The sequence below is a fragment of the Emys orbicularis genome, chromosome 8 (genome assembly GCF_028017835.1).
Source record: "Emys orbicularis isolate rEmyOrb1 chromosome 8, rEmyOrb1.hap1, whole genome shotgun sequence".
NCBI classification, from domain to species: Eukaryota; Metazoa; Chordata; order Testudines; family Emydidae; genus Emys; species Emys orbicularis.
Genome location: NC_088690.1, coordinates 2,005,748 through 2,020,984, shown reverse-complemented (window position 1 = coordinate 2,020,984; position 15,237 = coordinate 2,005,748). Strand labels below are relative to the sequence as shown.

Below are 15,237 nucleotides of genomic sequence, written 5' to 3'. Positions count from 1 at the left end.
CCTGGACGCAGTGTCCCAGCCACCAGCCCTCCTCCATCTGACCCTGCAACTATAAAAGCAAGCGACTCTGTACCCCACCCGGTTGAGACCCACTGCCCTGCCGACTGGGCCGGAGAAGGGAGGGGGAGCGCAGTGGGTCTCGGCCTGGGGTGCGGGTACCCCGGGGGCCCGAGCTCCTCCGGGGGGTAGGGATGTGCCTGGGCGGCATGAGAAGCACTAGCCGAGTCAGGAGTTGTGTACACGGCTGTGTGTGCTACACACGGACACACAAGGCCAGTGGAATATTCCAACCCACTGATTTCTCCTGATTCGGAGGAATCGCCCAGGACCGGCGGCCGGGCACTTCTCTAGTTTAGGTCTGAGTTTGGATCAAGGGGTTTTTAAGTGAGGTGTAATTTGGGGGGCGCCAGACACATCAGCCCCTGCCCTAGATCCCGCTCCCTGAGCTGGGGTGGGAACCCAGGAGTCCTGCCCCCCCCAACCCCCCAGGGCCAGCTTCCCCACCCCCTGGGCGCCCTCCCCCGTGGGGGTGTCACTTTGGCCCCCAGGGGAGGTGGGGGGGCTGGGGGGGTCAATCCCCTCCCCCCGCGGCTCCAGGCTCGCAGTGCGAGGCTCCGGCTGCCCAGCGGCCCCGCAGGCCGGGCGGGGGGGCGGTGGGAACAGAGGCGGCTTTGTGCTGCCTCCGCTCAGCCCTGCTTTGTATGGGCTGCAGCCTCCCGCTTCCCTGCAGCCGGGCGGGGGGGGGGGGGGAGAGGGCAAAGCTGGGGGGCCACTGCCACCTCCCCCTGCAGGGCCGGGGTCCCCTTCCCCTCCTCCTCCCTGCAGGGCTCAAGTCCCCCTTCCCCTCCTCCTCCCTGCAGGGCTGGGGCCCCCCAGCATCTGGGGAGGAGGATTGGAGCAGCCATGGGGGCCGGAATCGGGGGGGGAACTGGCTGCATAACACAGTATCTCCCCTCCCCCATTTTCTCCCACGGGGGGGGGGGGGGGCTCTTTCCAGCTGCGCAGGGCCCTGGGGGGCGGGGGGGCACCCCATTGCTAATGGCACCTGCCTCCTCTCTCCGCAGAATGGCGCCGTCCCCGGAGAGGTGACCAAGCGAGACGAGAACGTGAAACGGGGCAACTGGACAAACCAGATTGAGTTTGTGCTGACGAGCGTGGGCTACGCCGTGGGGCTGGGCAACGTGTGGCGCTTCCCCTACCTCTGCTACCGCAACGGGGGAGGTGTGTGCCCCAGTGCGGCCTGGCAGCAGGAGCGGGTGGGGTCAGCAGGGGGCGCTGGGCTGCGAGGAGCGGGCGGGGGTCAGCAGGGGGCGCTGGGCTGTGGGGTGTGGGCGGGGTCAGCAGGGGGCGCTGGGCTGCGGGGAGCGGGGGGGGCAGCAGGGGGGCTGGTACTGCAAGGCAGGGGTCAGCAGGGGGAGCTGGGCTGCCGGGAGCGGGCGGGGTCAGCAGGGGGGCTGGGCTGCGGGGAGCGGGGGGTCAGCAGGGGATGCTGGGCTGCGGGGAGCAGGGGGGTCAGCAGGGGGCGCTGGGCTGCGGTGAGCGGGCAGGGGTCAGCAGGGGATGCTGGGCTGCGGGGAGCGGGGGGGCAGCAGAGGGGCTGGTACTGCAGGGCAGGGCTGGCTCTCAGGGCCAGGGGGCAACGGGTCCCAGCCATGCCCTCATCCTCTGTGCCTCGCCCCCAGGAGCCTTCATGTTCCCCTACTTCATCATGCTGGTCTTCTGTGGCATCCCCCTCTTCTTCATGGAGCTCTCCTTCGGGCAGTTCGCCAGCCAGGGCTGCCTGGGCGTCTGGAGGATCAGCCCCATGTTCAAAGGTGAGAGGGCGCTCACGCCCGGCCCCGCGCACACTCACGCCCGCCCAGCGCACGCTCACACCCCCACAGCACACGCTCACGCCCGGCCCAGCGCGTGCTCACGCCTGCCCAGCGCACGCTCACGCCCGCCCAGCACACGCTCACGCCCCCACAGCACACGCTCACGCCCAGCCCAGTGCACGCTCACGCCCCCACAGCGCACGCTCACACCCGGCCCAGCGCACGCTCACGCCGCCACAGCGCACGCTAATGCCCCCACAGCACACACTCACACCCCCACAGCTCACGCTCACCCCCAGCCCAGCGCACGCTCACACCCCCACAGCTCACGCTCACCCCCAGCCCAGCGCACGCTCACGCCCGCCCAGTGCACACTCATGCCCGCCCAGTGCACGCTCACGCCTGGCCCAGGGCATGGTCACGCTCCCACAGCGCACGCTCACGCCCTCCCAGCGCATGCTCACGCCCCCACAGCACACGTTCACACCCACCCAATGCACACTCACGCCCAGCCCAGTGCACATTCACGCCCGCCCTGTGCACGCTCACGCCCCCACAGCCCACTCTCACACCCGGCCTGTGCACACTTATGTCCACTGTATGCACACTCACATCCCCCAGCACACGCTCACACCTGGCCCTGCACACACTCATGCCCAGCCCTGTGCATGCTCATGCCCCCCAGCGTACCCTCACACCTGCCCCAGTGCACACTCACACCTGACCCTGTGCACGCTCACGCCCAGCCCTGCTCATGCTCATGCACCTGCCCATAGATACTCTAGGGAGAACACTCTCAGGTTTGTACACACCCATTCATGCTCCTCCATGCTTTCCTACACCACCACTGTATGCATGTGTTCCCTCTCATGCACCAACATCCACAGGCTACACACACTTTGGCACGCTTGCTCCTGTACACTCAACCTGCACACTCACCTATTCATACACTCGTATTGCACACTCATGTGTACACTTCCTTACACACTTGTCCCTGTAAACACACCCAGCTTGTCCACTTACATGCACACACTCACACATTCCCTGCTCTACACAAACACGCTCATCTCTGAACAGCCTCATTGCATACTCACCTGTATGTTCACACGTGCTCTTAGACATACTCTTGTACATGCACATGCACACACATGTTTGTGTGATTGGTCCTGTATGCACACACATTTGTATGTGAACACAATTGTTGCACACTTACTTGCACACACCCACTTGCTCTGGTACAGCCCCACTCTTTTTGCACACTCACCCAACCCTCACTCCTGTTACACACTTGTACGTACACGCTCGTCCCCCCCAGGCCTGCCCCTCCCCTCACGTGCTGCCTCTCCCCCCAGGCGTGGGCTATGGGATGATGGTGGTCTCCACATACATTGGCATCTACTACAATGTGGTGATCTGCCTCGCCTTCTACTACTTCTTCTCCTCCATGACGCGGGTGCTGCCCTGGACCTACTGCACCAACCCCTGGAACACCCCCGACTGCTCTGGGGTGCTGGACGCCACCAACGGCTCTGCCGCGCCACCCCTCAACCTCACCCAGCTCCTCAACCACACGCTCAAGCGCACCAGCCCCAGCGAGGAGTACTGGAGGTGCCAGCCCCATGGGACCCCGAGGCAGAGGGGAAACCCAGGCCCCGGGGGACAGGGTCTCCTGACTGCCTAGGGCAGAGGGGATTGTACTCCTCAGGGCAAAGAGGGGTGAGGGCTCTGGGGGAGGGGCAGGGCTGCTGTGGCCAGAGCAGAGGTCCGGGGCGGGGCTCTGGAGCAGGGGGGTGGGGCTTTGGGGCAGAGGGGTGGGGCTCCAGGCAAAGGGGATGGGCTCCGGGGCAGACAGACGGGGCTCTGGAGCAGAGAGGAGGGGCTCTGGAGCAGAGAGGCAGGGCTCTGGAGCAGGGGGGTGGGGCTCTGGAGCAGAGAGGCGGGGCTCTGTAGTAGAGAGGCAGAGCTCTGTAGTAGAGAGGCAGGGCTCTGGAGCAGAGGGGTGGGGCTCCAGGCAAAGGGGATGGGCTCCGGGGCAGACAGACGGGGCTCTGGAGCAGAGAGGCGGGGCTCTGGAGCAGGTGGGTGGGGCTCTGGAGCAGAGAGGCGGGGCTCTGGAGCAGGGGGGTGGGGCTCTGGAGCAGAGAGGCGGGGCTCTGGAGCAGAGGGGTGGGGCTCCAGGCAAATGAGATGGGCTCCGGGGCAGACAGACGGGGCTCTGGAGCAGAGAGGCGGGGCTCTGGAGCAGGGGGGTGGGGCTCTGGAGCAGAGAGGCGGGGCTCTGGAGCAGAGGGGTGGGGTCCAGGCAAAGGGGATGGGCTCTGGAGCAGGTGGGTGGGGCTCTGGAGCAGAGAGGCGGGGCTCTGGAGCAGGGGGGTGGGGCTCTGGAGCAGAGAGGCGGGGCTCTGGAGCAGAGGGGTGGGGCTCCAGGCAAAGGGGATGGGCTCCGGGGCAGACAGACGGGGCTCTGGAGCAGAGAGGCGGGGCTCTGGAGCAGGGGGGTGGGGCTCTGAAGCAGAGAGGTGGGGCTCTGGAGCAGGGGGGTGGGGCTCTGGAGCAGAGAGGCGGGGCTCTGGAGCAGAGGGGTGGGGCTCCAGGCAAAGGGGATGGGCTCCGGAGCAGAGGGGCGGGGCTCTGGAGCAGAGCAGGGTCTCCGGGGCAGAGGGGGGGCTGGTGCAGCTGGCGTCTCACGCTCTCTGTCCCCGTGGGGCAGGCGGTACGTGCTGAAGCTCTCGGACGACATCGGGAACCTGGGCGAGGTGCGGCTCCCCCTGCTGGGCTGCCTGGGCATCTCCTGGGTCGTCGTCTTCCTCTGCCTCTTCAAGGGCGTCAAGTCGTCAGGAAAAGCAAGTAGATCAGTGGTCCCCAATCTTTTTCATTTGGCGGGCGCCAGACGACGAGCCACGGAGGACCGTGGTGGCGGACGAGCATCCGCCGAAATGCTGCCGACAAGCAGCGTCATCCAGCAGCACCTGGTCAGAGCCCCATGTCTCCGCGAGCTCCAGAAAATCGGCTGCATATCAGCAGCGACGCCTCTGGATGCTGCTGCTTGTCGGCGGCATTTTGGCGGATGCTTGTCTGCCGGCCAGTACGCGGGCACACTTAGACGCTCTGGTGGGTGCCATGGCACCCGCGGGCACCGCGTTGGGGACCCCTGAAGTAGAGTCTGTCCTCCTCCTCTCCTCCCTGTGCCTGGCCCCTCCCCTCTCTGTAGCTCCTCCTCCCCTCCCTGTGCTTGGCCCCTCCCCTCTCCATAGCTCCTCCCCTCCCTGTGCCTGGCCCCTCCCCTCTCCATAGCTCCTCCCCTCCCAGTGCCTGGCTCCTCCCCTCCCCATGCTTGGCTCCTCTTTCCTTGTGCCTGGTCACGGCTCTGTGGTACACCGCAGCTTTTTAGACTGTCTCTTGGACAGGGCTTCAGTCCAGCCAGAGCTGGTGTGGAGCAAAAGCCACTAGCCCCAGCGCCCGTTTCCGCCCCCCGGGGCTGAAGCCCCAAGACCCCCCTCCCCGTGGCTAAAGCCCGGAGCCCCAAGCTCCCCCCCACACCCCAGCCCAGCGGCTGAAGCCCGGAGCCCCACCCGCTGGGCCCTGGAGTTTCTATAGCATGTTCAGGGGTGGGGGTGGGGGGCTCCAGGAAATACTCAGTGGGAATTTAAGCCCTGCCCTTGAAGGAACCCTCAGGGCACCGGCCCCCCAAGGGGCCCTGCCCCCTTCCTCCAGGGCAAGCCCCGCAGCCCCACCACCTCCGGGCTCCAGCCCCCCTGCTCCGCAGTGCAGCTCTGTGCAGCGCCCCCCGACACAGGCGCCGGGAGGAGATTCTCACCGTCAGGAGGGCTCCGTGACCCCGGCAGCCCTGTCCGAATGGGCTGGGTTTGGCATTCACCCGACCTGGCCCCAGGAGTGCTGGGTTAGCAGGAGAGGCGCCTGCCGCCCTGTCCCGCTCAGTGCCGGCTCAGAGCCCCATGTGTTCGCCAGGCTGCGAGCCCCTGGCCGGCTGCGTGGCTGTGCGGGGATCACCCATCCGTTTGTGCGCCGGGCCCGCGGCTGACTCCAGCCCTGGCAGCTCTGTCTCGGGCGCCCCCGTCCCAGGGAGCAAACGAATCCGTGATGCCCCACAGGTAGCAATGCCGAGGGGGCTGGCACGGAGCCAAACAGATATTACCGAGAACTCCCACCTTCGTCACATGCGGCTCCCCGCCCCCCTCCTCCCGGCCCTGGGCTCGCTGAGCCGCGTTCCTGGGGCAGCCCCCCTTGGGGGTTCGAGTGGTGCCCCCGGCCGAGCCCATGGGGGTCCCCGCCTCGCTCCCTGGCTGGGCTGGACGGGGGCGGGGCCGTGGCTGAGGCGTGGCTCTGTCTGTCCGTCCAGGTGGTGTACTTCACAGCCACCTTCCCCTACGTGGTGCTCACCATCCTCTTCGTGCGCGGCATCACCCTGGAGGGCGCCGTCACCGGGATCATGTACTACCTGACGCCACAGTGGGACAAGATCCTGGATGCCAAGGTGGGTCCGAGCCTGGGGCGGCGCTCGGCCCTTCCAGCACCCAGGGCAGTGTCCGTCCCCACTCGGTAGGGGGTCCCTGTGAGCACCCCAGGAACGCCCCCCACCCCAGTACGGCCCTGTATGGTCACCAGGCCCCCCGCCCTGCCCCACAGGCAGACGGGAGGGGAAGGGAGAGACTCTGGGCCACACGGGAGTCTTGAGGCGGCAGCATTGGGTCCCACATGGGCCTGACCCCAGGCTAAACCCATGCCCCCTGCTAGACCAGCCCTGGGCTACCCCGGCCCACAGCTCCACCAGCGCCCCTCAGTCCCGACCCGCAGCCCCCTGCTAGCCCAGCCCTGGGCTCCCCCACCCACAGCTCCGCCAGCGCCCCTCAGTCCCGACCCACAGCCCCCTGCTAGCCCAGCCCTGGGCTCCCCCACCCACAGCTCTGCCAGCGCCCCTAAGTCCCGACCCGCAGCCCCCTGCTAGCCCAGCCCTGGGCTCCCCCACCCACAGCTCTGCCAGCGCCCCTAAGTCCCGACCTGCAGCCCCCTGCTAGCCCAGCCCTGGGCCGTCTCTGGCTACCAACCCTGGCTGTATGATGTGAGGGTGACCCTGGGCTGGGCGCCTGCCCCATGGCATTGTGGGGGCGAGACCCCGGTGCCCTCTCTGCCAGTGGTAACATCTTTGTGTCTGCCAGGTCTGGGGAGACGCTGCCTCCCAGATCTTCTACTCTCTGGGCTGCGCCTGGGGTGGGCTCATCACCATGGCATCCTACAACAAATTCCACAACAACTGCTACAGGTGAGCCCGGGCCACGCCCCCTGACTCCCACCCCCTGCTGGGCCACGCCCCCGACTCCCACCCCTGCTGGGCCACGCCCCCAAATCCCACCCCCTGCTGGGCCACGCCCCCTGACTCCCACCCCTTGCTGGGCCACGCCCCCAAATCCCACCCCCTGCTGGGCCATGCCCCCTGATTCCCACTGCCCCCTGCCTGGGCCACGCCCCCCGACTCCCACCCCATGCTGGGCCAGCCCCCCGACTCCCACCCCTGCTGGGCCACGCCCCCAAATCCCACCCCCTGCTGGGCCACGCCCCCCGACTCCCACCCCCCGGTCTCACTGCACCCCCCACTTCCCTCTGCCTGGCTGTGTCCCCCCCAGGCCACACCACGCCCCCCCCCAACCCTCACCCTCTGCCAGGCGAGTTCTCTCCCCAACCCTGGTGGCCCAAGCCTCCTACCCATTCTCACTCCACCTGCTCTGTCTGTGCTGATCCCCCGTCCTGACTGCACCCAGCCCCCACGCCCCCCAGCCAGCTAGGTTCCTGCCCCACGGCGTGCCCCCCCCACCACTCTCTGACCCGCCTGCCCTGCAGGGACAGCATCATCATCAGCATCACCAACTGCGCCACCAGCGTCTATGCCGGCTTCGTCATCTTCTCCATCCTGGGCTTCATGGCCCACCACCTGGGCGTGGACGTCTCCCAGGTGGCCGACCACGGGCCCGGCCTGGCCTTCGTGGCCTACCCCGAGGCCCTGACCCTGCTGCCCATCTCGCCCCTCTGGTCCGTCCTCTTCTTCTTCATGCTCATCCTGCTGGGGCTGGGCACGCAGGTACCAGGGCCTGGGGAAAGTGGGGGCCGCAGGGGGGTCGGGAGGGCAGAGGGGGAGAGTGGGGGGCACAGGGGGGTGGGGAAGGCAGGGGGTGAGGGGAGGGGCCCCAGGGGGACAGAGAGGGCAGAGGGGGTTGAGGGCAGTCGGGGGGGGGGGAGAGGCAGCCAAGGGGGCTGGGGGCAGCCTGAGGATCTGGGGGAGTTGGGGGCAGCCAAGGGGGCTGGAGGGCAGCCTGAGGAGCCGGGGGCACCATGTCCAGGCCAGGCACTGGCTGACCCTGGCTCCCTGCCTAGTTCTGCCTGCTGGAGACACTGGTGACGGCCATTGTGGACGAGGTGGGGAACGACTGGATCATCCGCAGGAAGATGTTTGTGACGCTGGGCATGGCCGTGGTGGGCTTCCTGCTGGGCATCCCACTCACCACCCAGGTACGGGCACGGGGCTCGCTGCCGGGCGTCCCACTCGCCAACCAGGTACGGGCACGGGGTTCCCTGGCAGGCGTCCCGCTCGCCACCCAGGTACGGGCACGGGGCTCCCTGCCGGGCGTCCCGCTCGCCACCCAGGTACGGGCACGGGGCTGCCCTGGGGGGGGAGCAAGAGGCCTCGCCCTGCTGGGCCCCCTTCAACCCGCCCCCACTGTCCCCCCAGCCCCCTTCCTTCCTGCCCCCTCGGTCTGTCTGCTCCCCGCCCATGGCCTCAGAGTGGGAGTGTTACGGACCCTGCCTGGCAGTGTAGCAGAGAGGGAGCCGGAGACATGGGCCTGGCGTGAGGCCTGAACCGAAGCAGGGGGCAGGCCGAGCCTGGCTGATGGAAAGCAGCGAGCAGAACTCCGGGTGTTGGCGATACCAGCCCGGCTCCTGCCAGGTTTGGTGTGTGCAGGCAGGCACCAGCTGGTCCCCATCGTACGCCCACTGCATCTCCTCCCCTCCCTTCCCAGAGGGCCATGCCTGTGCGATGCTGGGCTGGGTGGCGATTCCCCCTGCTGGGTGCCTTGCCGGGTGGGGATGGCGGTGCTGGGCTATAATAGCGGTGCCTGGCGGCAGTAGTGGTGCTGAGTGGGGATGGTGGTGCCAGGTGGCAGTGCCCACACCAGGTGGGAAGGCTGTGCTGGGTGGTGGTGCCAGGTGGCAGTGTCAGGCAGGGATGGTGGTGCCAGGCGGGGATGGCAGTCCCCAGACTGTCTCACTCTGACCCCTGTGTGACGGTGCTGCCTGTGGGAGCCAGCTGAGGTCACTCAATTAGGGTGAACTGCAAATAAAACGGGGCAGACAAACCCCAAACGCTGGTGGATATTCCAGTACTTAGATTTACCAACCAGCACAAAACAGCTCCTGTATTACCTCAGTGGTTACTCAGAAGTCCAAACAACACAGTTTCCTTAAAGTGCCCAGCCTCAGACCTCCACCCAGACACACCTGTCAGATATGATGGTGATTACTGAAAATCTTATCTCATCATATAAAAGAAAAGGTTCTTCCATTCCCAAAGGATCAGCCACACACCCAGGTCCAATTATAACTTAGGTCGTACCCAAAATACACGCTTAGAGCCAATGCTTGTTAACTAAAATAAAATGTATTAAGAAAAGAGATTAAAGTGTTGCTTAAAAGATCAATATACAGACAGACTTGAATTCAATTCTTGAGGTTCAGATTCATAGCAGAGATGATCTTGTAGTTGCCAAAAGCCCTTTTAGAAATAGTCCTTAGGTTATAGCCCAATGTCCATATTCAGGGTGGCTCCAGTCAGTGACTGGGGATCTCAATCCTTGTGGCTTAAGGTTTCCCCCTCTTGAACCCCAAAGCAGATCTGAGATGAAGCAGGATCATGTCCCAGGGTCTTTATACATTTCCTGCAGCCTGTCGGCCTGAGAAAACAATAGGCTCAACTCTCCTTCTCCCAAACATCCTGGCAATTAGCACAGGGTAATTTATCCATTAAACAGTTCAGATACAGGTTACCACAACCTTCAAAGAGACATAGAGACAATAATACTATTTCCCTCAAGTGTCTTCCTAAATGTTAATATTCCTTTTTTGATCTTTGAATCAACGCCATAGGAATAGACAAGACTTGTTTGCTTCCATCACAAGCCCTGAGCACACAGCTCCCCTTCTATCTCTAACAATGCCGGTTGCATGTCAAAGCTCTGTTCATTTACAGATCTTCCTAACCAGTCTTTAGAGTTTGGCCTTGGGTCAGGTCAGTCTGTGAGTTTCTGGCCCTGTCACCTTTCAGTGAGATATTATATTACACTCCTAACGTCACACCCTGCTCTCTCCAGGCTGGGATATACTGGCTCCTGCTGATGGACAATTACGCTGCCAGCTTCTCCCTGGTCATCATCTCCTGCATCATGTGCGTCTCCATCATGTACATCTACGGTACGTTGTCCACCTGCTGGCGCCATGGCAACGGTGGCCCATAGCCTCCGCCCCGCGATCACAGGTGGGGTTCCTGGCCTGTCAGCAGCCAATGGGAGCCCAGCTGATGCAGACACCAGAGCCACCAGGAATAGACTGTGTTCTGATTGGCTGGGCCACATGCCCAAAGAGCAGCTCTCAGTGCAGTGCCGGACTCCTGGGTTCCATCCCCAGCCCTGGGAGGGGAATGGAGTCTAATGGCACCGGGGGAGGGAGCCCGGACTCCTGGGTTCTGTCCCCACTGGTCCTGGCCTCTCTGTGTTGGTCTATGGGGTGAAGGGCTGAGCTCCCCAACGGGGGTGCTGGCGATGGGCAGGGGGTGCGGTCAGTACTTCATTTATTATGAAAGAGGGGCTGGGGCTCAAGCAATTGTTTTACATTCATAACTGATGTAGTAAGCCCAGCGGTGCCAGGGCTGAGACCTGCCAGGCCCAGCAGTGCCGGGCTCTAAACTGCCAGGCCCGGAGGTGCCGGGGCTCTGAACTGCCAGACCCAGCGGTGCCAGGGCTGAGACCTGCCAGGCCCAGCGGTGCCGGGCTCTGAACTGCCAAGCCCAGAGGTGCCGGGGCTGAGACCTGCCAGGCCCAGCGGTGCCGGGCTCTAAACTGCCAGGCCCAGAGGTGCCGGGGCTGAGACCTGCCAGGCCCAGCGGTGCCGGAGCTCTGAACGGCCAGGCCCAGCGGTGCCGGGGCTCTGACCTGCCAGGCCCAGCGGTGCCGGGCTCTGAACTGCCAAGCCCAGAGGTGCCGGGGCTGAGACCTGCCAGGCCCAGCGGTGCCGGGCTATGAACTGCCAGGCCCAGCGGTGCCGGGGCTCTGACCTGCCCGGCCCAGAGGTGCCGGGGCTCAGCCCTGCCAGGCCCTGGCACAAATTGAGCACTGGGCACGGTTATTCCACCCCGGTTCCCGGTTTCCCAGGGGAGGGTGCGTGCGTTCGGGGGGCATTGCCCGTCCCTGTGCCTCCGGGCGCTGAGTATCCCTGTCTGCCCCCACCAGGACACCGGAACTACTTCAAGGACATCGAGATGATGCTGGGCTTCCCGCCCCCCCTCTTCTTCCAGATCTGCTGGAGGTTCTTCTCACCCGCCATCATCTTCGTACGTGCTGCGCCCCTCCTGTAGCAGGGCTGGGCCGGGGAGTGCCAGCCCATGGGGGGGGCAGGGCAAGGGATATGACAGACCGTGGGGGAGGTGGATGGAGGGCTGTGCTGGCCCTTAGAGGGGTGGGGGAAAGGCGGGGGGATGCCAGCCTGGGGAGAGGCAGGGAAGAGGGATGTGCCGTGTAGGGGGTGGTGCTGGGAGGCTGGTGGGGGCGGAGGTTATGAGGTGGCGGGGGTGGAAGATGTCAGGCTGTGTGGGGGTGGTGAAGGGAGGCTGGGGGGTAGCAGTGATGGGGTGGCAGGGGTGGAAGATGTCAGGCCATGGGGGGGTGATGAGAGGCTGGTGGGGGCAGTGATGGGGTGGCAGGGGTGAAAGATGTCAGGCCGTGGGGGGCAGTGATGGGGTGGTGGGGGTGGAAGATGCCAGGCCGTGGGGGGGGGAGATGGGAGGCTGGTGGGGGTGGAGGTGATGGGGTGGCAGGGGTGGAAGATGTCAGGCCGTGGGGGGGCAGTGATGGGGTGGCGGGGGTGGAAGATGTCGGCCATGTTGGGAGGCTGGTGGGGGCAGTGATGGGGTGGCGGGGGTGGAAGATGCCAGGCCGTCGGGGGTGGGGGATGGGAGGCTGGTGGGGGCGGAGGTGATGGGGTGGCGGGAGTGGAAGATGCCAGGCCGTCGGGGGTGGGGGATGGGAGGCTGGTGGGGGCGGAGGTGATGGGGTGGCGGGGGTGGAAGATGTAAGGCCGTGGGGGGGGGGGGTTGGGAGGGCTGGTGGGGATGGCAATGATGGGGCAGGAGTGACGGGGTGGCAGGAGCTGGGGGGGCTGGCGAGGGCTAGCAGGCAGTGGGGGCTGACAGGGATGTGGGGCTGGTAGGTGTGGGGCCCGTGGGACACAGGGACCTGCTCCGCTCTCCACCCCAGTGCAGGGGCCTCAGGCAGGCCTGGGGTCCCCGGCTGAGCCCACACCCCCCTTCTGTGCCCCCCAGTTCATCCTGGTGTTCACGGTGATCCAGTACCGGCCCATCGCCTACAACACCTACGTCTACCCCCCCTGGGCCATCAGCATCGGGTTCCTCATGGCGCTGTCCTCCGTGCTCTGCATTCCACTCTACGCTGTCTACAAGCTCTGCCGCGCCGAAGGGGACACGCTGCTCCAGGTGTGGGGGGGGTGCTGCTCCCCTTCCCCAGCCCCCCAACCGCCCTGTGCCCCAGCAGCACCACGGGGCTGAGACGGGCTGTCCCCTTGTGCTGCCCTGGCCCGTGGGCCAGAGATCCAGGCCCTGCTGCTACTGTGGGATAGGCTCCGGGGCCCTGGCCAGCAAAGCCTGCCCCCCCCCCCCCAGACATCTGCTCCCCCGGGCAGGAGGCTGACAGGCCAAGCACTGGGAGTTGGGGCTGGGAGCCAGGACTCCTGGGTTCTCTCCCTGGCTCTGGGAGGGGAGTGGGGTCTGATGGGTTAGAGCAGGGGGGCTGGGAGCCAGGACTCCTGGGTTCTGTCTAGGAGGCAGTGGGGTCTAGTGGGTTGGCTTGGACTCCTGCCCTGGAGGTGGCTGGGGGTCCCTGCTGGCCCCTCGGGCCTGGCTGAATGTCTGGCTGCTCCCCGGCTTGGGGGTCACGGAGGGGTCTGAGGTGGAGGCGGGCGCTCGAGGCCCCCTCGCGTCCTGTCTCTGGGCAGGGGGCCTACGGGCACAGGGCCGGTGCCCAAGTGGCCGAGTTAACGCCCTTCTCCCTCTCTCTAGCGTTTGAAAAACGCCACCAAGCCGAGCCAGGACTGGGGCCCGGCGCTGGCTGAGCACCGGGCCGGGCGCTACGCCCCCGCGGCCCGCCTGGAGGCGCAGTCGTTGAACCCCGAGAAGCCGCGGAGTGAGGACGTGGCCCTCCCGGTGCAGGGCAGCAACGGCTCCGCCCACAGCCAGGACTCCAGACTGTGACCCAGCTCCAGCCCCTGCGCCCCCGACCTGCCCTGCTCGGTGACGCACTGCAGTGCCCCCGGCTGGGGGAGCCCAGGCTGCACCGGGCACCGCCGGGGGCTCCCCGTGTGTGTGTGTCCCCCTCCTCCCCTCCCCACGGTGTGTGTTCCCCCTCATGTTTACAGTAAGGGCCCCGCAGCCGGGCCCAGCGCACCGCCGGCAGGAGGGGAGCGGCTGCCCAGCCCCAGCCCGCCCGCGCGGGGCCCGCTCGGCAGGGGCCGAAGGAGCCGTGGAGGGCGTGTGGACCTCGGGGGAGCAGCTCGGCCCCTGCCCAGCCTGTGACTGGGGTACGGGGAAGCCGGGGCCCAAGTGTCCTGGGCTGGGGGCCGTGCCCTGTGAGATGGGGGCTCCCAGTTGCCACGTGGCCCAAAGCGGCACAGGGGCCACGAATCCAGCAGGCCGCACAGATGGGGCTCTGGGAGGAGGGGGCCCAGGAAACCAGCTGCCAGGGCCAGGAGGCGCCAGGCCCCGCTGTGGAGGGGCAGCGAAGGGGCGGGCAGTGGGGGGGGGGGCAGACAGCAGTGGGGTCAGGCTAGCCTGGCCCTTTGCTCTGTCTTCCAGGCCCTCCCCTCCTAGCTAGGCTGAAGCAGGGTGGGGGGCTGCAGCTACTGAGGATGGAGATGGTGTCAGGCTGAGACTGAGCAGGGGCAGAGCCCGGGGACGGGTGGCAGTGCCAAGGCCAGGGTTTTGTCTGGGGCAGGCAGGGTCCAACCCACCCGGCAGGACTCCTACCTGTGCCCCAGGCATGGCCCAAGCCGTAGGGTGGCACCATCTCCCCGCCAGAGCCCGGCGCGCCCCCCAGCTGGCGCCAAGGGTGGAGCACTTAGAAAGGGATGGCAGAGGAGATCCAGGGCGGGGGGGAGCCCCTTTTCTGGCATGCGCGCCCACACGCACTGCTCCCACCGGCCCACGCACGGCCAAGAGCACACTCCTAGGGCACAGCCACACACACACACACGGCACAGACATGCACGGCCCACACATGCACAGCACACGTGCAGACACGCAGGACACACACACACGCGGCACATGCACAGACATGCACAGCCCACACATGCACAGCACACATGCAGACACGCAGGACACACACACACGGCACATGCACAGACATGCACAGCCCACACATGCACAGCACACATGCAGACACGCAGGACACACACACACGGCACATGCACAGACATGCACGGCCCACACATGCACAGCACACATGCAGACACGCAGGACACACACACACGGCACGTGCAGACATGCACAGCCCACGCACGCACAGCACACGTGCAGACACGCACACACATACATGGCCCAGGCACATGTATATACACACGCCCATACACCCTCACCCAGCTCTCGCTCATGCACATTGCCTGGGGGCGCAGGGCCGGACCCAGCCATGTCCCTGACACGCTGTGAGCAGAGCGTCCCCCCCCCCCCGCTGTATCCCATGGGGGGCTGCAGCCAGGCTTCCTAGAATCATAGAATATCAGGGTTGGAAGGGACCTCAGGAGGTCATCTAGTCCAACCCCCTGCTCAAAGCTGGACCAATTCCCAACTAAATCATCCCAGCCAGGGCTTTGTCAAGCCTGACCTTAAAAACCTCTAAGGAAGGAGACTCCACCACCTCCCTAGGTAACGCATTCCAGTGCTTCACCACCCTCCTAGTGAAAAAGTGTTTCCTAATATCCAACCTAAACCTCCCCCACTGCAACTTGAGACCATTGCTCCTTGTTCTGTCATCTGGTACCACTGAGAACAGCCGAGCTCCATCCTCTTTGGAACCCTCCTTTCAGGTAGTTGCAGGTCGTTGGCTGGGTCCGTATGCCAGTGCCAGCCAGGTGCCTA

The 15,237-nt window shown here is 65.6% G+C and overlaps 1 protein-coding gene across 1 annotated transcript in view; it reads left to right on the top strand.

Moving 5' to 3' along the window:
- Positions 1 to 13,359, top strand: part of SLC6A9 (solute carrier family 6 member 9) — a 42,745-nt gene extending 29,386 nt beyond the window's left edge. Inside the window, exons 3-14 of the mRNA XM_065409266.1 lie at positions 1,065 to 1,221; positions 1,683 to 1,814; positions 3,167 to 3,422; positions 4,525 to 4,657; positions 6,175 to 6,309; positions 6,992 to 7,095; positions 7,671 to 7,908; positions 8,202 to 8,336; positions 10,193 to 10,292; positions 11,327 to 11,427; positions 12,415 to 12,585; positions 13,168 to 13,359. Of these exons, the coding sequence (XP_065265338.1) occupies positions 1,065 to 1,221; positions 1,683 to 1,814; positions 3,167 to 3,422; positions 4,525 to 4,657; positions 6,175 to 6,309; positions 6,992 to 7,095; positions 7,671 to 7,908; positions 8,202 to 8,336; positions 10,193 to 10,292; positions 11,327 to 11,427; positions 12,415 to 12,585; positions 13,168 to 13,359 (1,854 nt within the window). The remainder of the gene's footprint in view (positions 1 to 1,064; positions 1,222 to 1,682; positions 1,815 to 3,166; positions 3,423 to 4,524; positions 4,658 to 6,174; positions 6,310 to 6,991; positions 7,096 to 7,670; positions 7,909 to 8,201; positions 8,337 to 10,192; positions 10,293 to 11,326; positions 11,428 to 12,414; positions 12,586 to 13,167) is intronic.
- The last annotated feature ends 1,878 nt before the right edge of the window (positions 13,360 to 15,237 follow it).